The sequence below is a fragment of the Vombatus ursinus genome, unplaced genomic scaffold (genome assembly GCF_900497805.2).
Source record: "Vombatus ursinus unplaced genomic scaffold, bare-nosed wombat genome assembly UNPS02014799.1, whole genome shotgun sequence".
Classification (NCBI taxonomy): domain Eukaryota; kingdom Metazoa; phylum Chordata; class Mammalia; order Diprotodontia; family Vombatidae; genus Vombatus; species Vombatus ursinus.
In genome coordinates this window covers 19,172,389-19,193,284 of record NW_020954577.1, presented here as the reverse complement: position 1 = coordinate 19,193,284, position 20,896 = coordinate 19,172,389, and the positions used below count along the sequence as shown (strand labels likewise).

The 20,896-nt window shown below is 46.9% G+C and overlaps 1 protein-coding gene across 3 annotated transcripts in view; it reads left to right on the top strand.

Annotated features, from left to right (window-relative positions):
• Positions 1-20,316, top strand: part of PHF14 (PHD finger protein 14) — a 174,495-nt gene extending 154,179 nt beyond the window's left edge. For 2 of the 3 annotated variants that reach the window (XM_027872045.1, XM_027872043.1), the window contains one exon: positions 20,142-20,316. In XM_027872045.1, coding sequence (XP_027727846.1) covers positions 20,142-20,193 — 52 coding nt within the window. In that variant the 3' untranslated portion in view covers positions 20,194-20,316. The remainder of the gene's footprint in view (positions 1-20,141) is intronic. The other variant, XR_003569997.1, reaches the window with a different exon arrangement.
• The last annotated feature ends 580 nt before the right edge of the window (positions 20,317-20,896 follow it).

Below are 20,896 nucleotides of genomic sequence, written 5' to 3'. Positions count from 1 at the left end.
TCTGCAAAGCTAAGGGGCTGAAACACCTAACTTCCTGCTTACCCAAATTAACCCTGGATCTGCTGCAGGGCCTTCTTTCCTGCAGCCTCCCAGAGCACCCCTGCAGAAAGCCCTCCCTCTGCTTTCTGTTGTATGCACCACTGTGCTTGGAGTCAAGGCCACTGGCATCCTCGGGTCCTCACTCTTAGCGACCTCATTCAAGGAAGACCTTGAAGAGGGGTCAATGCAGAGTCTGCATTTGGCTTTGAAGAATCATTCCCAAGCCCTGATGCAAGCTTCGTTTGAGCTACTGGGAGATCTGGAGGCCAAGAAAGCCGAGAATAAAAATGAGGAAGTGGTCATCTCGCCCTCCCTGCCCTGCTTGGACCATCTGCACTCTTGGGTTTAATTCTGACTGGTCACCACCATTTGGTACGGGTGTTGGCCACCTGGAGAACGTGTAAAAGAGGGCAGCCGGTGTGGTGAAGGACCTGGGGCTCGTGCCTTAACAGGGCGGTGGAAGGAACTTGGCGCATTCAGGCTTTGTGGAGGACTCATCCCTGTCTTCAAGCACTAGAAGGGACATCAGAGAGAATAGTTATTGACTTGTAAGATGCATGGCCACAGAGCAAGAGAGCAAGTAAAGCTGTCTGAAAGGGAAATGGGTTTCCCTTCATTGGAGGTCTTAAAATGAGCATCTGTTGAGTACGTACTGTATGCTCAGTCCTGGGGGTACAAAGACAAAAAGTGAAACAAATAGCTTCTGTTTCTGTTGAGGAGAGAGAGAACTGTCTCCCTCTTTCTGTGTGTGTGTGTGTGTGTGTGTGTGTGTGTGTGTTTGTGTACAGAATAAACGCAACAGTTAAATCCAAGGTTACCATGATGGGCTGTGCGGTTGGTGGGGGGGGTCCCGTAGAAGAAGATCATCTTGAGCCTTGGCTGCCACTGGTTGGGTCTGTTGTACGAAGGGGCCCCATTCAGATTTGGCTTAGACTGAATTATAAATGAGGTGGCTTCTGGTGCTGAATTTTTGTGGTTGGCCTTTTTTTTTGAACTTTTGTTTTCTTGAAGGATCCAGAACTAAAGGTAAATACTAAGAGAGTTAATTTTATTTAGCTCTAGGTAGACTAAAATTGTGTTTACAGGAGGAAAGTGAAGAGGAATTATGCAAAGCATTTAATCCATGTAAGGGCCAAGTTTGGATAAAGGTGTCTTTTAAATAAATCACCTTGTACTCACTGATGCCTTTCAGATGAGAGAGTGTGGTCACCTCCCCCTAATTTTATGAAGGAAAGGGAGCAAAATCCAACCCATCCAGAGAAATAGGAGACTTCCCGTGGGGAGGTAGTGGAAGGTGTTCCCTTATTGGGATCCCTCTGAGGAATGGGGCCACTCATCCATATCTAGATCTCACCAATATTTCTGCCCCCAGCATCTGATAAAGCTGAAGTGAATAACTCTTAGAAAAATCAAGAATGTTAAAAAACAAAGCACCACCAGCAACAAAAAACACATGGATGTTGTTGAAACAGTTAATCCACCTTCTGGGACATGCGTGTGACTGATCAGTTTTGTCCAGACTCGGTTGTAAATACCAAAAGTGAGTCCTCCATCCTGAAAAGCTCTCTTGTTAACACTGGCCTAGTGCACTGGTTTTCCAGCTTTTCCTGTAAATTTGGGTAAGTAGTTTCAGCCCCTTAGCTTTGCAGACTCGTATGGCAGTTCAATTCAGCCACTCTTGGTAAAGAGCCTCCTTGAGAAGGCCCTGCAGCAGATCCAGGTTAAGATATGGAAAGCACCCTTTGACAGCACTCTGTGTCCTTCCCCAGCTAACCAGTGGTGACTTAGGCTCTAGCCGACCCTTCATCTCCCTGGCCTCATGGCCTCAGCTCCTGTCTCCTTTGCCCTCCAGCCACACCTTCCTTCTCTGTATGCTTCTTGTCCATGGCCTTCTGTCAGTCCTCTGGAGAAGAAGCAAGCGTGGAGGCCTTGGGGGCCTCCCATTTGGGTTTTCTCATTTCTTGTGGGTCTGTCTGTATGTTCCTGTTCCAGCTCCCTGCAAAAGTCCTACAGGACGGATGCCTTGTACAACACTTCACATTGGTCACATCCATCAGCTCAGCTTACTTACACCTACTGGACTTCTTTCTCTTCCCTGAGTCACCTGCAACTCGAGTTCTGTGGTCATTCTGGGCTTCCGTGGTCCATAGCCATGAAGCGTCACTGGGAGACTGTTCAACAGAGAGTGTTTTATGTTGGGCTGCCGCTATTGAGAGCACGATGACCTTTCTCAAATGTTCTTCTCCTGCCCAATTCTGGACCCAGGTCCATATCCATCTGTATGTAGTGTCTCTCCTCTTGAACTGCCTAGACAGTTCCCAGCATTGACTCGATCATGGGCATTTTGCATTTATTGGTTTGGTTTGGTTTTGTTTTACTGTGTGAATGCTCAGCCCTTGGTACATCTGCTTTCTTCACTTGGCTGATGATGTCTCGCTTGGTAATCCTTTTTCTTTTCTAATAGGGTGCCTCTACTCTTAGGAGGAAAGTCGATGGGTAAATAAGATTTGTGTAGTAGAATGCAGGCCCTGGATATTTCCATTCCATTAAGTGAGAGATGCCTGTATGCAGCATTCCTTGTTAAATTATGAGATGCTGATTGCCTTAGTTATGTTAATAAGCTAACAAATCCAGATTTTGATTTTTCTTCACCTGGATTTACCAAGTGCCTTCTGAGTGGTAAGGGATCCAATGCACCAGCTGTTAAATACCTGCTGTGGGCAGAGCTTTGTGCTAAGCCCAGGGGGGACTTCCCGCACAGAGTTTGGGTGAGATCTGGGCTTATTGAAAGGGCGTCTTTCTTTTCTTCTCCCTTCTTTGCTCTTTTCTGATCCGTCAATAGCCTGCTGACATACGCAGATGATTACTGATATATTTTCTACATCTATTTTGTAATTATGCATTAAGATTGGAAACATTAGGAAAAGTGAGTTAAATCATTTCCTTAAACAAATAGCACTGGTTAATAAGAAAAAAATGTATACAAAAGTTTACATGCATGGAATAAAACTTTACCCCAAAGTTTGCTGCCCTCAACACTCATTCAAATAAGTTATTGAGTCTTTTTCCCTTTGAATTGTGTAGTAGGCAGCAATGTTGAATTTACTGTCAACGATCTACCACTGAGCCAAATATACACTTCATCTCAAAGATCTGACGGTACTGAATTTGTATATACTTACTAACCTCAGGTATCTTCAAATATGAAATGGATAGAAACCCTGGGTGTCCTTTACTGTTAGAACTGTAAGTGCCGGCATACTTAGCAACTATTCATCCTCCCGTAGCAGGTCATTTTTATCTGTGTCCTGTGTCCTCTATATTTAGAATAAATATTTATGTTTTCTCATTTTTCTGAACTTGGAGATATAGAAGAATAGGTTTAAGGTGTCAACTGTAATTCATTGCTTGGAGAGAAAGACCTTACACTGTTATTGTGTGGGAGAAAAAACTACCTAAATCATTTCAGCAGTAAGCTTGTAACCCAGATACCATCAGCATTTTGATCCTTGAAAATATATCTGTCATGAATTACAGGAGGGCCTGAGTATTTTATTTAAATATTTGTGGCACGTTTAACTATCTCCTCACCAAAAACCTGGTGAGGCAAAGATCACATTTCCAAAGCGCCAGGTAAAATGGTATGTTGAGCACGTGATTGCCTGAAGCTTCTGTCTGGGGCCAAAAGCTGTTTGTCCTATCTCCAGTGGCGGTTTTACACTGAGAAGAGTGCTTTTGGTCCAGACTGCCCATTTTACAAATGAGTGACCCGGGGATTGAACTCTGACCCTGGAGCCAGGGAGCTTTCCACTCCACAAACACTGGTTGAGCGCTGCCATGATTGTGCGTTCCAGGAGCCGGGGAGATGCGCTCCAACCAACTCTGTCAGAGGCTACTAGTGAGGACCCCTGCAACAGTGATGCTTTCAGTTGGATTTCTGTTCCAGAGCCAAGGACCAAATGATCAGGAACAAGTAAAATAAGACGAATTTGAATACAAATAAACTGGAAATATGAGTGAATTGTGGACGACACGAATAGACTTGTGTGCCAGGTATTTCTCCTCACCCATGTGTTATGAATTGTGAGCGTGAATCATGGGCACCGTCCTGGGAGTCCTGGGGAAACGGGCTGGTGTTTGCTGGAATTGTCGCAGGGTTTGAAGACTGGCATGGGTTACTTTTGCCCAGGGACCAAGCTGGGGCACTAAGATCATCACAGCTAGGGGGCGCCACGGTGGATGGGACACCTGGCCTGGAGTCAGGAAGACCTGAGTTCAAATCTGACCTCTGACACTTCCTAGCTGTATGACCCTGGGCAAGTCACTTCACCCTGTTTGCCTCAGTTTCCTCATCTGTAAAATGAGCTGGAGAAGGAAATGGCCAACCACTCCAGTATCTCTGCCAAGAAAACCCCAAACGGGGTGAAGGAGAGTAAGACAGGACTGAAACGACTGAAGGACAACAAAAAGATTGGCTACCAAGCAGTGAGTCTGTTAGCTGCAGCCCTGCTGCGTCCGGGAAGACTCATGATTAAGCGCCACCACTCCCATCACAAGTTCTGAACATTGAGGTTTGTCTGCTGCTTGGTTTGTAGTAGGAAGGCCTCCCAAAACTTGTGACTGCTGCCTCTTGTCTTGGAGAGCCTGGAGGTGGCTCTCTGCATGGTCGTTGGAAGGGGCTGCGTCTCACTAAGTGCCAGTTAGCTTTCTGTAGCCACTCTTTGGGGCACCATTCCTCCTGCGGGTGGTCACCAGCCCAAAAATCAAGATGCCTTCTTCACAACGTTATGACCACAGAGAAGCTTTTGCCCAGGGCATGGCACTGCCTGCGTTCCCCAGGTACTCGATATGGAACGTTATGCGGCAGCTGACCGTTCTATCCAGAAACGTGCTAATACACTGTCATATCTCACCCAGGCACACTCATTTTAGAGCTGAAGAAACTGAGTCCCGGAGAGGTTAGCAATTTACTCCAACTCACATCACTAGTTAGCAGCAGAACCCATCATAGTAAAGTAATGAGCCTTTCTATAATTTTAGCGCATTTTTCTCCCAAAATGATATTCTGCATGGATATACATTTTGCCAAACTTCTTATTATGAGAACCACTTTTCTAATCAAATAAATATAGTTAAATGTACCATTTTAGGAAGTATTTGATAATGAAATATGCTAATGCAAAGGCGGTTACATTTACCATAGAGATTGCTAATGCTAAATGACTCTTATTGCATTTGCTGTCATCAGATTAATGACTTCATTAATAGAGCTATAATACATGCTTTAAAGATTTTTTTCTAGTAATTCTTTTTCCCTTGCATAATAGATAATATCATTTCATTAGTATAGGAAAGTGAACTGAGATCTTTAGGATATTTTTCATATTCAGATGACTGTGATATCAATGACAGCTAAATTCTTGTACCTTTTGTTCCTGAGTCTCTCAACCCACCACCACTTAGGGCCGTCCCTTTGAGGGAAATTGGATTTGCTTTTTGATAACCTACTTTGTGGCACAACGTGTCATGCGTTTTGTGGAGCAGAGTGAGACTCCCCAGGAGGGGAAGGGAAGGAACGTTAGCTAAATGGATGCTGTGTGTCAGGTGCCGTGTTAAGTTCTTCACTAATATCTCATTTGATCTTCACAACATCCTGAGCTAGGCGCTGTTTTTATCCCCATGTCACAGGTGAGGAAACTGAGGCAAGGTTAAGTGACTTGCCCAGGGGTCACATCTACTGTACATGTAGCTGCCTCAGAGAAAGTATTGTCGGCATGTTTTGTGATGACATAGAAAGCAGCCCTATTCTTTTAAGGGAAAATCTTTTCTTGGCCTAATAATTGGGTGTATTTTAATTAGTTGGATTCATCTCTTTGAAAACTCTAATCGTAGTAACAATCTGGGGGTCAGTGTTTAGTTGCTTTTAAGTTAACTAATGAATTATCCTTTTGATGACATTCTAAATAGATTGCTAATGAAAATACTTGTTTGCCCTCTGTTTTTATCTATAACAAACCAATTTTGGACCATGTGGAAATTTTCTGAATAGTCTGCCCATCCAGAGTCTTCTCCAATGCTTTGTCCTGCCAGAGTTCTCCGTGGAGCTCATCCTCTGCGGTGTCCCACCAAGTCAGAAAGCCCCAAGCATGGGCCAGTGTCTGACTGTGGCTTGTATCCAAGGGCAGCAGGTTCCTGCCATGGCAGAGTGGGGCATCCTCAAGCTGGTAAAGAGTAGATAGTTTCCCAGTTCTGCAGAAGAACATTGTCGTTAGAGTGCCTGGGGTCCTTGCTCCGTCTTGAGTGAATCTTTGTCTTTTTTCTTCTTCATTTTTAAATCCATCTGCTCTGCAACCATGTGATCTGTGGGTGTTCCATGCAAATGGAAAGGAACCCTCACCTGGAAAGTGCAGAATGCCGTGTTGTCCCAAAGCCCACAGAAGCAGTTGTCAAATGCATCTTCTTTTTGTGGCATCACTAGCCAAGAATTTCAGGGTTAGTGAATTTGTTCGCTTAGCCAACCCTTGATTACTGTCCATTGCCACGATGGTGAGACAGAGTAGTGTGCTGGGCAGCAGGGGAAGCTGACCCAGGATTTTTGACTTGTCATGCACGCTCTGTTGATAATTGAGGTTTGCTTACAAGGGAGTGGCTTTTTTTCAAACTTGTTCACTTCGGTTTTTTTCCAGTATGATTCGTGTCAAAAGAAATATTCCTCTTCCATCATTTCTAAATCAGTTCCTTAAAACTTAACCAAACAGTAGAGTCTGTTTTCATGCAGATGATCATATATCACAGGAAATCTGACTTTCAAGCCAGCTGTAAAATCAATGCTGATTTCAAATTAAATCGAGCCAGGCTCCATCAGAGTTGGCTCTCCTGCATGCCCTCTGTTCCAGCCCCAGGAGTGGCCCACTGCTCCTGGTGAGACATCCATTGTGGATGCTTGGCAGACTTGGCCACAGTCTGCAGGCTCCAGGGTCTTCACCTTGCGACTGGCCAGAGGCTCTGGTGGGCACAGCTGACCTAGCGTGTCTCTGGGGAGACCTAAAGATGCCATGGGAGAGGAGCCTTCCGAGTCGGCATGAGCTATCAGTTTCCTTTTAGGTTTGGGGCAAGGATTTAAGGTATTTACCATGTGAGAAACGTTGAGGCTGAGGTCTGGGAGAAACCCCAGCGTTTACCTTGTGTGACCCCTTTACCGACAGAAGAGGAAGCTGAGACTGGGTTAGGGGCAGTGATTTCCCTTCTGTCCCCCCAGAGCTGCCTTAAAGAGAAACATTCTGTAAGGTTTCAAAAATGAAGCTGCTCTATTTTTGGAAGTAACTGATAGGTTACCAAATAATTACGGGACATGCAGCCAATTTCCTGAGTGTCACAAATCTTCTAATTGATCACATGGTGGTTTCAGCTTTCAAACTGCGTTAGCGTATTACTGATGATAAGAATGCCATTAATACGATAGAAGAAATTAATTACTCGGCGATAAAGCAGTGAAACTCGTTTAATAAAGCACGTTAGTTACTTCACACTGAATTCACAGCTTAGGACACAGTTAAAACTCATGATTTTAAAGGACTTGGTTTTGCTTTGAATCCTAGATTTAGGAAGAAGGAGGGTCTGGCTGGTTCCCAAGGGGAGCTTGCTCCTAAACAAATCTGGGCGCTTTGGGAGTTCTGGAGAACAGGAGCAGGGTTCTAGACAACAGGAGCAGCGTGGTCTTGTTGGCACAGAGCTGGTCTCAGTCGAGATGATCTGGCGTCAGATCCAGGCTCTCCCTGCTCTGCATGTGCCACCCTGGACGTGCCAGCTGGACCCTCCTTGCCTTGGGCAGGTCCCTGAGACGTCGACGGCAGAGCGGGTTCTGTCGCAGTGGTTGAGAGAGTGTCCTCACCGGGACCTTGCTGTACAAGAGGATTAATGGGGCTGGACTATCACCAGACATGATGGGATATTATTTCTACGGTTGCAGGCCCATTGTACTAGTTCTGTAATTCAGTAGCCTGGAGGGCTGGGTTCTAAAAGCCAGTATTCTTTAAAAAATAGATTTTCATTGATTATTTCAGCTTTTACATCATCTGCATTTCTCCCTTTATCCACCTCCCAGAGACCCATGCCTAATGGAAAAAAAAAACGTAAAAAGAGAAAGAGTGTTCATTACAGTCAAGCACACAGGGCTTCCTTCTCAGGGGAGGAATTCCTTCTCAGAGATGTTAGGATCCTTCTCGTCTTGCCAAGCCATGCTCTCCAGAGCAATCATTGGCCTTGGTCAGCGGATTCCAAACTAACTGGTTACCCTGGTACTCCCAATATGAGTATGTCTGAGTTAGGCTAAGATCAACATACATTATGAAACCTACCCCAAAAAGAAGTCAAGAAAGGGTGTGAGAGATGATTCTAGAGTCTGGGGGGGTGGGGGGAAGGGTGTTGTCAGACCTGTATTCAATGGAAATGGTATTGAGTTAGGGGGGAGGGTGGGAAACTGGAGGCAGGCAGAGGAGATCATTGCCAGAGTCTGGGCAAGAGGAGGTGAGGGGGGCCTGAGTTCAGATGGTGGCCAGTGAACGTAGAATAGGGGAGGCATCAGAGCAAGGCTGGGAAGGCCGTGCACTCATCTGACTACTGCATGTCGCCTTCCACACCCACCCCCTTGGGCTGCTTTCAGAGATTTCTCAAAACTCTAGACTTGTCTTAGAAATCTTTCTGCAAGATGTGGAGACTGGCATGTACTCTGGCATGTACTAACTGTGGGATCCTCAAGAATCTGTTGTCTTAAATGACAGAGTAGATTTCTTTGACCCCAGATGAAGGCCACCTGGTATGGAGCATACTGGGGAGACCTGAGCTCAGATCTCAGCTCTGACCCTCACTCGCTGTGTGACCATCACCACCAAGCCGTTGGTAAAATGGGCTTGTTGCCAGGTTCTGTTGAGACGGTGTGTCTGAAGTGCTTGGCCAGTGGGTCTCATTGGCTAGCTTTGTTCCATCCCTCTTAGGCAGAGGCTGGGTGTTTGGCATGGTTCCATCTTGTCTGAATCAGACTGCTTGTTCACAAGGGTTAGGATGTGGGGATAAAGCTGCGGTTGCCATGTTTATGGTGTTTTGTGGACGTTGCAGGTTCAGTACTCCTATTTGTCTTAGGAAATTCCCTAAAATTTTAATGGCTTAAATTTTCTCAAAGCAGGATGAACTTTCCTTGGTTCTAACCATGAAGAACTAATGTGCTGCAGAAGGTGTGTCACTTGAGTGTCTAACGAGCTGCTAATTTCCAGAGGAAGAGTGAAGATTGGTGATTGACTCTAGGGAGAGGAGCGTCCAGCTTGGAATGGAGACGCGTGTGGATTCTCCTTCTCCAAGGACTGCGGTGTTTAGATTGGCTTGTAAAACTTTTAGCCCTTTAAAGCATGCTTCTTATTGCTGAGTCCAAAGGATTACAAAGCATGTTTTGGCACAGCGTCTTCACCTGTTGAAGTCTTTCTCTTCCTTCGAGGTCAGGTCAGGTGCTACTTCTTCCCTGAAGCCTTCTGTCATCTTCCCAGATGAGAGTGTGGGTATTCCCTCCAGTGGTACAGATCACCACCCAGCCTGTGCAAGCCTTGTCCTCCCATAGATTCTCCACAAGGGGAAGGCCTTTCCCAATCCATGTTCTGCCTGCTATTCCTGAGGCCCTCATGCCAGTGAGCCAGAATGCTCCCACATCAGTGGAGGGTTCTCAATGAGCCAGCACTTCTGCTGGTCCACGGGCAGCCTTTCTCCCAAGTACAGGACAGTGGCACAGACAACCGAAGGGCGTGGCCTGATCCCCCATGCACCCTCATTGGCCACATGGATATCGTGGTGAGAGTGGAAGTGGTGCTCACTCCATGGCCCTCCTAATGACGTGTCCCAGCGCGGGAACCTAGCTTTTAGAACCCTGCCTCGGAGCGTGCTGCTTCACTGTTTGAGGGGAACATGCCTGGGTCCCTCAGGCTTCTGGTACCATTTTTGTATGCCCCTGGTGGATTGTTTTGGTCCCTTTTTGCTTTAGAACCTTAGATCATTGGACACTTTGAATCTAATGATATCGGGAAATAATTGAATCAAGAGCGAAGAAGTTTGATTTAACTTTTGTGAGAAACAACTTGGCATCTCCTGATGGACCAGAATAAAATGTCCAGACAATTTGGGAAAATAGCCACTTGTTATAAATAAACAAAATCAAATTGGAAAATTGAGTCATAATTTGTCCATTTGAAAATTATTGGTCTGTTTATATTAAACATTGCTTATTAGATGTATAACAATCTTATTTTTGCTATTTGGAAGGAATCTTAGAAGCTATCTGGTCCAGCCAATACTGAACAAATATAATAGGTCAGATTTAAATATTATTTACACCTAAATTAAAAAAAAAATCAACTTAATGAGTAAAGATGGAGGCGTTGTGGTGAGCATTTAGTTTTTATAAAGACCTGAGAGAATCAACTATCATTTCATTATAATGACCAAACTGAACCCCAGCAAAAGACGAAGGAAAGTACCTTCAGCCTTCTGTTGAAAAAATGGGGAGCTCTGGGTGTGGAATATTGCATACACTGCCAAAGGGGGCAGATGGGTCACTTGGCTTTACTTAAGGGGTTTTTTTCTTTCTTTGTTCCAAAGAAGGACTAGCTGAGGTTGGAATTGGAGAAAGGGCTAAGTTCAGAAGTGAATGATGTTAAAAGAGAATCCATAAAATTTTAACTTATTTTTTAAAATAATTTTAAAAGATTTTAGTTGTCGTAAATTTCAAGCTCAGTACATTAACTGTTAAATATGGCAGCCAGAAAGAGCAGTGCCCTCTTGGGCAGCATGATGTGAGGCGTGGCGTCCAGCAGGAAGGACGTGATATCCTCCCTGCGGCCCGCCTTGGTCACCTGGCCCCTGGGGTCTGGTACTCATTCCTGTGCACCTCATCTTCAGAAGGACACTCCCAGAGGCATCCGTGCCACTTGAGGATTCTTTGGAGGACAATAACACTCTTCAGCCGGCAGAGGGGAAGACTGGGCCGGAACGTCCCCGCTGTGGTCTGGTATTGGGCTGTCAAGGGTCTGGGATTTGCTTTGTTTGGCCCCAGAGGGGAGGCTGCCGTGGAGGACTCCTTCTCCCTCACGGGTTCCACGAGAGGCTGGATGACCACTTGTTGTGGGTGTTGATACAGGGATTCTGGCTCCAGAGGTTGGCCCCTTCCAACTCAGAATGTCATCACTGATAATAAGAAAGATATTAGCCAGCATGTATGTAGTGCTTAAAAGTTTGCAAAGCGCTTTACAAGTATCCCATTTGATCCTCACAACAACTCTAGAAGGGAGATCCTGTTAGTACCCCCGTATTATAGTTGAGGAAACTGAGGCAGGCAGTGGGTAGGGAACTGAGCCCAGGTTACAAAGCTAGTATGTGTCCAAGGCTAGATTGGAACTTAGGTCTTGCTGGCTCCAGGCCCAGCGCTCTGTGCTCTGTGGCACCCCCAGCGGCATAAACCAGCTTCTGACACTCTCCGTTACCGGGCCAAGAACTAAACACAGACCTCCAGCCATGTTCTGACCAGAGCAGGCTGGCCAGGTACGTGGCAGCCCTTGGACCCCATCAGTTTGAATGTTGCCTCTCGTCAGGCGGTCCCCAGCCCGTCTCTGCATCTCTCGTCCGTCCCTCCCATAAGTTCACTCCATGGGCCCCACTTAGCATGCCAAAGGCATCCCAGAGAAGCCAGTAGAACTCTCAGTAGCCCCTGTTAGCTCTCCCCTTGCTTGCTGCGAAGTCAGCCTTTGCCTACATTTCTTGGGTGATGTCCTGCAGAGGCCTTCCTGAAGTGTACCTTGTCACTGTCGTGTGCTCCCTGGTGCCATTTTTAATTGGTCAGAAGCAGCTTTCTTCCCGTCTTGGTATACAGCGACATCAGTGACACATTGGCATTAAAAAGGCAGGCCCTCGTTTCCAGGGGAAGCTTGAGGTCATTAAAGCACCCTTGCAGTCAGCCCGGTCTCCTGTTCATGTTCGGCTCTGGGTCCAAGTCACTGCTCACCCATATGACCTGTTCCAGATGTACATACCAGTGGTCACGTCCTGGAGGTTGTCCACCCAAGGACACATTGTCGTCGATGCACCGGACTCCTTGGGGTGGTCACAGATCCCAAACGGGAGGCCCCATGGTCTCCTAGGCCTACCTTCTTTAAGCAAGCCCAGTGTCCTCTGGGAACAGGAGCATCTCGAGGGCCTCCTTCTCCTCTTGAAGGCGCCTGGCTGGATCTTCTGCCCACTGGTCAGCAGTGTGATTAGCAGATGTGTCTTCCCCAGTGTTGATGATCAGAGAGTCATTTCTTTGAGTTTTGTCTTTTGAGGAATTGGAAAGGATTTCTACTGCATGGATGGGGGCACCGTGGTGAGAAAGTGCCTGTAAGGCAGCAGTTTGCTCTATCGAATGTTCTCTTCAGAGTAAAGTAGTCACCGTGGTGTCTTGTCTTCCGTGTGTCTGGCAGCTAGTTGCCGGATGATAAAGACACGGTCTGTGGTTCCTTAGCGCTTGCAGGAGCTGCTTGCTCACTGACGGTCTCCTCGAGGGTCCCACGATGTGGAAATAGATGATTGTCCATAAGTGGGAAACATGCTCTCTAAGTTGACGGTTGTCCCTCTGGTTACAGTAGCCTTGTTTAGAGAGTGGTACGGTCTGAGATGCTACATCTTCAGATGCCTTGTCAGTTCATCCATCACTCTCCTCCCACCTGTGTCTCCTCCAGCATACATCCCCTTTACATACATGTCCACTCTGGCTGCTTTTTCAGTCTTTATACCATTGATTGCCATTTCTTTTTTTCGGGGGGGGGGCGGTGGATGAAATACGAATTTTACTTTTATTTTCAGTTTCAAATGCTCTCCCTCCCCCCACTATTGAGATGGTAAGAAATAGGATACCCATCATACATAAAGTCACGCGAAACATTTCTGCGTTAGGTATGTACCTCACCCTCCACCAAAAAAAAGGCAAGAAAAATAAAGGAAAAAAATATGCTTCAGCCTACATTCCGAGGCCATAGTTTTCTAGCTGGAGGCAGAGAGCATTTTTTATCATAATTCCTTTGAAATTCTGGTGGCTCATTGTGTTGAACAGTTACTAAATCATTCACAGTTGATCATTTTACAGTATTGCTGTTACTGTGTACAATGTTCTGATTCTGCTGACTTCACTCTGCATCAGTTCATGTAAGTCGTCCCAGGTTTTTCTGAAATCATCCTGCTCATCATTCCTTATAGCACAATAATATTACAATCATATACCACAATTTATTCAGCCATTCCCCAATTGATGGGCATCCTCTCAATTTCCAATTCTTTGCCACCATAAAAAGAGCTACTGTAAATATTTTTGTATATATGGGTCCTTTTCTCTTTTCTTTGATGTGTTTGGGTACAGACCTAGTAGTGATATTTCTGGGTCAAAGGTGTGCTCAGTTTTGTAGCCCTTTGGGTGTAGTTCCAAACTGTTCTCCAGAATGGGTGGGCCAGTTCACAGCTTCACCTTCAAAGTAATACCGTTTCTGTGTACATGTAAGTACATATGGTGATGGGGGATGGATAGTGTTTAGTGCACAGCTACGGAAGTGCTGCTGTCCTCATTGGTGAACATGGTTTATGAAAACAATCTGCAGAGCTTTGCCATTTTTCCTCCTGTCTCCCATTTTCATCCATGAATGAAATGTCCTTGAGATGACTTTGGATCTCTTGCCAAACTTTCTTTAAACAGCTTTTCCTTCTACTGCTTTCACAATTATCTATCCTTCATAACGTTTTACAAATTAGTTTATATTCTAACCTGGTGTATGTAGCATGTGGCTGCTGTCTCTTTCTGCGTCAAATGTCGGCCAGCTCACGTGTTTTCTGGGCTTGATCTCATTGTTGTGGCCATTAATTTGCACCCTTCAGATTCTGTATAATGAGTTGATAGTCAGCGGCAAGGTCATCGCCATGGCCAGAGAGTCACACCTTCATGAAAAGGCTCCTAGTGATGAGTGAATCAATGTTCTGCGTGGATTTCTTGTGGATGGGGCTATGGCAGCCTTGTTGCTCAGCTGAATATTCAGGGCTCTCCCGGTTGGTGTGTCAGATAATGGGTATTCGGGGGCCTGTGGTTGAAAATGCTCCTCGAGTGACTCTAGACATTTGAGAGATCTGTCGGCAGATGAGCAGCAAAGTGTCTGCCTGTGGCTGTACTAAAGTGCTTCTTGGTCATGGAATCACGGATTCAGTTGTCAAGGGCCTCAGAGTGGCCATTAGTCCAACCATACCTAAGGCATAAGTCTCATCTGTGACATCCCCAGCAGGGACTGAGAGCTCACTGCCCCTTAGGTGTGACCCATGACATTTCCAGGCAGTTTCTGGGTGACCAAGACTAAGGGTGGGTCATACTCACCAAGGATCTCAGAAATCGACCTTCTGGAATTGGAGTCTAGCCTCGAATACTTACTGTATGAGTTTGGGAAAACCACTAACCCTCTCTCATCCAGTGTCCTCATTTGTAAAAATTTAAAATGTCAGATGGTGATGATGATGACGATGATGGTGGTGATGATGGTGATGATGATGGTGGTGATGATGATGATGACGATGATGATGGTGGTGATGATGATGACGACGATGATGGTGGTGATGATGATGATGATGATGATGAGAGTTGGGTGTGGCTGGTCACCTGCAATGGCTCAGACTATGATCACACTGCAATAAACAGCTTTTTTATTTTTCCTTGTAACTCCCATTGCTCCTGAAGGTGTGCTGAGTCCCACAACGGGCCAGTTTCAGCAGCCTCAAGGAAGCCCCATCCTTCCCTCTTCCCTGCTCCCCAAGAATAGAGATAGAGCTGTCTCCTGAGCACACGGACTAGAAAGATCCAGTACCACTGAGGGCCAAAGAGAGGAAGGAAAGGGAGAGGGAAAAACAGAGAATGTGGGCTTGACCACATGCATAAATGGCCAGTAAAACACAAAAGACATCCATAAAACTGATTTTCAAAACTGGAATTGTCAACCCCCAAATGAGAATTGGAAGTTGATTATATCTGTGAATAAAATGCTAATTTCCTTATTGTCATCCCTCCTGTTATGTTTGTGGCATGCCCAAGGGATCTGGGCAATTAACACCAGCACTAAATAAAAACTAGCCATTTTAATGAGCTCTCTTTTGTTTTTAGTCACCCGGAGGAAGAAAAAATAAATTTGAAAATCATTTCAAATGGTCATTATATTTAATGCCACACATATTTTAGCTGAGGTTATTAAGAATTTCCAAGTCTGATTTCATATTGTAGCTTTATATTTTCTAGTTAAATATGCAACTTCTTCTGTCATAAGAAGACTTCACTGGAGCTTTTGATGGTAAATTTAATTAAGCGTTTCCTGTAAGTTCATTTCAGTGTCTCTCATGGCCCACTAGAGTCGGAATCCAGTTATAAAATAGTAGATTAATTGCTCTTTGTATTAAATGAAATAAGAATGCTAAATCTGCGAACTCAGCGAATTTAAGCGTGGTCTTCAATTGCTTATTCAGGGCCTTGGAAAACTGTCCCAGAGAGCAGAACGGCGGCTGGCAGACGGACTGCGTGTGGCACGTCACACGTGTGCGCTTGACTTAATGAACCGAATGTTTATTACTAGGAAATAAATGCTTCGTTTAAAGAATTATGGTGAACTTGTAGAACATTACAGACTCTAATTAATTTTGGTCACAAGCGTGCAGTGGGCTTATTTGGCCTAAAACGTGTTCATTAGGGTCAATATGCTTTTCATTTATTGAGATAAATTTTCTCCCACTGGGCAGTGCCAGCAGATTCCCAGAGGCGCTGGAAGGGAGGGAGGGAGGCTTTCTCCCCCGGGTCTCGTCTCTGCAACATGGTGGAGGGTTCCACAGCCTAGAGAGTTGTCTCTTTGTTGCTTTGCGACGTGTGCCTTTGGGTTGAGAGGTATAAAATACCCCAAGCTGTGTAGCATTAACACGACCTCAGGCATCTCGCTGACATGCCTCACGTCTGCCGGGTTTGGTGGTGGCGGCCAGTGGCTTGTTTTGTGTTTTGTTTTTAATGCCCAGCTTCGGCTGTCCATCTGGACCGTGTTACAGTGGCTTGTCTGTCTTTGGCTACTCAGAGGAGACTTTAAAGCAAAAGGCGGATCCCAAAACAGTGTTAACACTTTAAGATTGAGCTTCCCAGCTCTCTGCAGCCTTTGACCGCCAGGCATTTGTGCTGGGGGGTGAGGGGATAGACTGACTATCTGGTAGGAGATGTTCTGCCTTCTTTCTGAGGTAGGATAGCATAAATAAACAGGAGAAGTGTTTTAATTTCACAGTAGACGGAAATCAGCCTGCATGAGAGTTGTATGGGAGAGAGTAGAGGCCTCACCTTTAGGGCTTTCCTTTGTCCACTACCTGCATTGTTTGCAAATAGCAAACTGCCCCTTGAGCGATTCCTCATGTTGATAAATGGAAACACTAGAAAAGGTTTCACTAAGCATTCATCATACACCTTGTTCATAAGTGGCTCGGAGCTGCTGTGAGTGAGACAGTCAGGCATGCCTCTGCCGTGATCTGAGTGGGGAGCCCCCTGGGCAGGAGCCTTTGGGTGAAGGGAGTTGTCATCTCCTGAGAGAAGGAAGACGCCAACGGGCCCAGCATGTCCTGGTGCAGCGTCGGCTTCACCTCCTGGAGCCCTGGTGGAATTTTTACAATTTGGAAGCAGCCTCTGTCGTCAGCAGCCCACTGAGATAAGAGGGACAAAGCCAAACGAGGATGAAAAATGGTCCTCTGAGCTCCAATCCTCAGGTGAAGGCAGTTCCGAGAAATTCATACCCTCTCTGTGGTTGCCATATAGAGTAGGACCCCGAGACGGCTTCCCAGGGTCCTCCCTCCAGACGTGGGAGAGATGCAGAAACCACTGGACTAATGTGGCATGTGCTACTGTGAGCATGTTCAGCCTCTGTGGACCACAAAAAGGGAGCTGTGAGGAGTGGAAGTATTTCCACGGCAAAAGTTTACGAGGGCTGCCATTCGGAGGGGAGACTCAGCCCGGTGGTCCCTGTGGGCTCATGCTTTGGTGCTGCTTGGAGCACCCGTGAAGCCAATGTCCCACTGTCAGGGCAGTCACAGAGATGATTGGTGGAGCCAGGCTCCGCCCTCTGAGGAAGGGTCGCCCCAGCACTTCCTGGTCAGAGCAATGCCAGGCCCTCTAATGCAGCACATTTGTGTCTGTCTCAGAGGCCCAGCAGCTGGTAGCAACCGGGGTCCTTGGATCACTGGCCATTCATTTTCCAGGGCTCTTACTTCTTGGGATCCCAGGTTCAGCCTAGGAAGCCCCCAAGTGATCTAAGCCAACCTCCTTTGTACACACAGGGAGGTAAGGTGAAGTGACTGCTCAGTGTCCCAGAAGGTCGGAGCCCCAGAGCCGTACTGCGTTTGGACAAGATGCGGTGGCTGGGGGGAGCCACAAGGTCTGGCATAGATGCGCTGCTGTCACTTGGTGTTGTGTTCTACCCTCCTGATGCCATCTTCAGCCTTTCTGCTTGCGTCCCCCCAACCCAGGCCTCACATAGCTGACTGTTTGTTCTTGTCTGGGTCTGTGCCCATCACCCCACTAGCCAGAAAACTGCATGAGGGCAGACACTGTGTTTTATCTGAACATTGGATTTCCCCCAGCACAGTACTCTGCTCAAAATAAATGGTCATTGACTCTAATTGCTGAAACCAGACGTGTTTGCACATCTGTTGAAACTGTGGAAGGAGCTGTGGACGAGGAGTCAGGAAGACCACTGGGCAGCTGATGTGACCTCACGTTGCCTCACTTCCTCATCTAAAGATGGAAGCGATAGCAGCACCTTCCTCCCGGCTGGGTCCAGGCTTGGAGTCAGAGCCCAGTAGCTGTGTGACCATGGGCAAGTCACTTAACCTCTCCTGGCTTTAGTTTCCTTATCTGGAGAACAGCAATAATAAAAGTATCCACATCCCAGGGTCATTGTGAGGATCAAATGAAATAATATTTGTAAACCACACTACAAACCTTAAAAGTGCTAAATCAATGCTAGCTGTTACTAGTATTAAGCAAAATGTAATAAACTTGAAGGTACTTCATGATAATTGTCATTGGTATTCATCGTTAATGGTGAAGAAAAGTCCTCTTTGTGGGGCTGTCTTAGAGTTTCTGTGGGTACCTGGGTGTAGGCCCAGAAGAGCCCTGGCACTGTAGCCATGGTGACACACCGGTGGGGCCCGTCACATGCCAGGCTCACTCCCTCTTCCTCAAGGCACTGGAGAAAACTGCCAGGGGCCAGTCAACACCAACATTCTGGGGTTATCCAGCTGGCAGGAGGCACTGGGATATAAGTGGTCTTTGCCTTTGGGAAGCCCTGGGGGCTTTAGGAGCATCCCCCAGAAGGCCTGGCCCCTCCATGCAGCACCCCGAAGGCGTGGTCTTGGTTAGGGTTGGAGTTAGCCTTCCCCGTAATGCTCTTCACTGCAGTGCCACGTTAGAACCATCTGCCTGGCCACTGACAGCCCCCCTTGGCATGTGGCCTCCGTGAGAGCCGGGCCTGTCTGCCTGTTCCATGTCTGCAGTGCTGTGAACAAAACAAAGGCTTCGTTCATTTGGTGCCTAGCAGAGATCCCTCTGAGGCTCCTGAAGGAGCCCAGACAAGCCTCATCATAAAAGCATCTTCTCCGCCAATGTGGTCCTGTGGCTTTGGCCCTGCGCGTGTCACTGTAGTGACGTGTGCAGACACCCAGAGGGGGTGAGGTACGAGACCTTGAGTTGTTCCATGATCCTGGAGAATAGGGGAGGCGGTGATGCAATTACCCTGATAGCTGTCACCCTTATGGAGGAAGATGGCATGTAAAAATAACCCGAGAAGAGAGGGAGCGCCTGGTGTGGGGGGCAGCATGAAGCCTGGCATCGGGGCAGGAAATAGTCCAAAGAGGCAAGAGTTTGGTAGAATGGTGTGTCTGGAGACGATGAAGTCCAGGAAGGCAGCTGGGTAGGGAAGGATGAGGAGAATCCCCGGCATTCTGTCCTTGCATGGAGCAGGTTCAGGGAAGGGCTCCCAGATGTCTCTCCGCCAACCAGAGGGACCGTGACGCCTGGGCTGCGGACGTGCTTGAAGCAGGCACCCTCACGCCAGCCTCTGGCTTCCTTGTTGTGTTTGTGAAAGTCTGATCACGGCAGAGATCTCCAAGGAACTTGGTAGTCAATGTGGGTGCCTCGGTTTACTTCGGAGTTAGACATTTTAATCTTCAGCTCTTATTTGCAAAACAGAAGGGCAGTGAAGCCAGGATTGCAGTCTACTCAGGGACTGATGAAAGACCCTGTAGACTCAGGGGGGCTCCGTGCTAGCTTCAGAAATGCTTGTGCAATGACTTATTCTCTGGAGGTCACCATTCCGTTTTGGGCACAGAGTGCTTAGCCATCCCTAGGGAAACGGGTGCCATGATGTCACTCCTTTCCTCCAAGAGAGGGAGGGAGGGAGGGAGGGAGCCCACCGTGAATTATGCTCCCTCCTGTCGGAGCTGAAGGTGTAGATTGTAAACCCACGCCTGCCTGACACGCTCATGTTTCCTATTTTAGACCTGACTGATCTTCAGATAACAGATGGTGGTACAAGTAATTGGGAAATGGGCAGGCCTGTCAAGAAGAGATGGTAGATGGGACCAGACGGCGATGCCGCAACACATAAAATGTCTCTGAAGTTAGATTTATTATCTCTCATCAAATAGCAAAGTAAAAGTGTCTGCTTTCAGAAAGAAAGAGAGTAAGAACACTTTTCACTGCCACATCTTTTCAGAAGTCCTCTTAAGGACAGTGATGAAATATGTTCATTTTAAAAGCAGACCATGGTCAAAGAGTAGTATAAAAATAACACCCACCAAAAAGTTGGGAAGACCATCCCATTTCACCCTCCAGATTTTCAGAGTTCCTTGGAAGTGAGTAAATGGATGTCAGGGCAGCTGCATTCACAGTGAGAGTGAAGGATTTCTCCTATTCTGAGTAGAATTGTTACACTCTTGCTAAAGCGTTCACCAATACAAATGGCCATTTAATTTTTTTTAATTCCATTCCACAGGAGGATGAGAATGAAGCGGAAAGAAAAGAGGCCCCCCAGGATCTTAGCCTAGAGCACAAACCCTCCAAGAAGTAGCGGATTCCTCCACGGCCGGAAACGTTAGCGGTGCCCGTTGTAGCGACTAGTCTTTGGTGTACAATTTTCAGAACACTCAATAAAGCTGTTGAGAATGGGGTCTTGTGCTGTGTCTGGATCTCTTTCCATGATTCTTGCAGGCATTTTGTCTTTTTACGGTCACATTTCCACTACAGAGTTGGCCATTCCCCACTTTTCTGGCATTTTCATCATAATCCAAAGAGCCAGTGGTCCCCTGGAACTGAGAAGCCCCCAGTTAAGGCGTCATTCTGAGGCCAGAGGCCGTCGGCGCCCTGGGCCTCTCCTCATGTTCCTTCTTGCCAGGCTCAGATCTTGTCTTCCTGGCAGGATCCTCAAGGGCTTCAGGAGGGAGCAGCCTGCTCTCAGAATGGACCCTGAGGGCTGACCATCTTACTCTGATGGGGCACAGCTCCAGGGTCACAGCAGCAGCGCCCAGGGAAGGCATCTTGTCCTGCTTCCCCCGGGCCTGAGGAGCTCCCCCCAGACGGGTTCAGCCCCCCATTCCTTCTGGTGCCTACCTTAAGAAATATGGCGTCAGCCGACATTCAGGAGGTGTTTGTGCCCATGGTCTCGTTGGACCCACGTAATTCCCCTGTGAGTTACACATTCGGGTATTGTCTCCACCTTGCCCATTGAGACCCACAGGAGGCACGTGACTC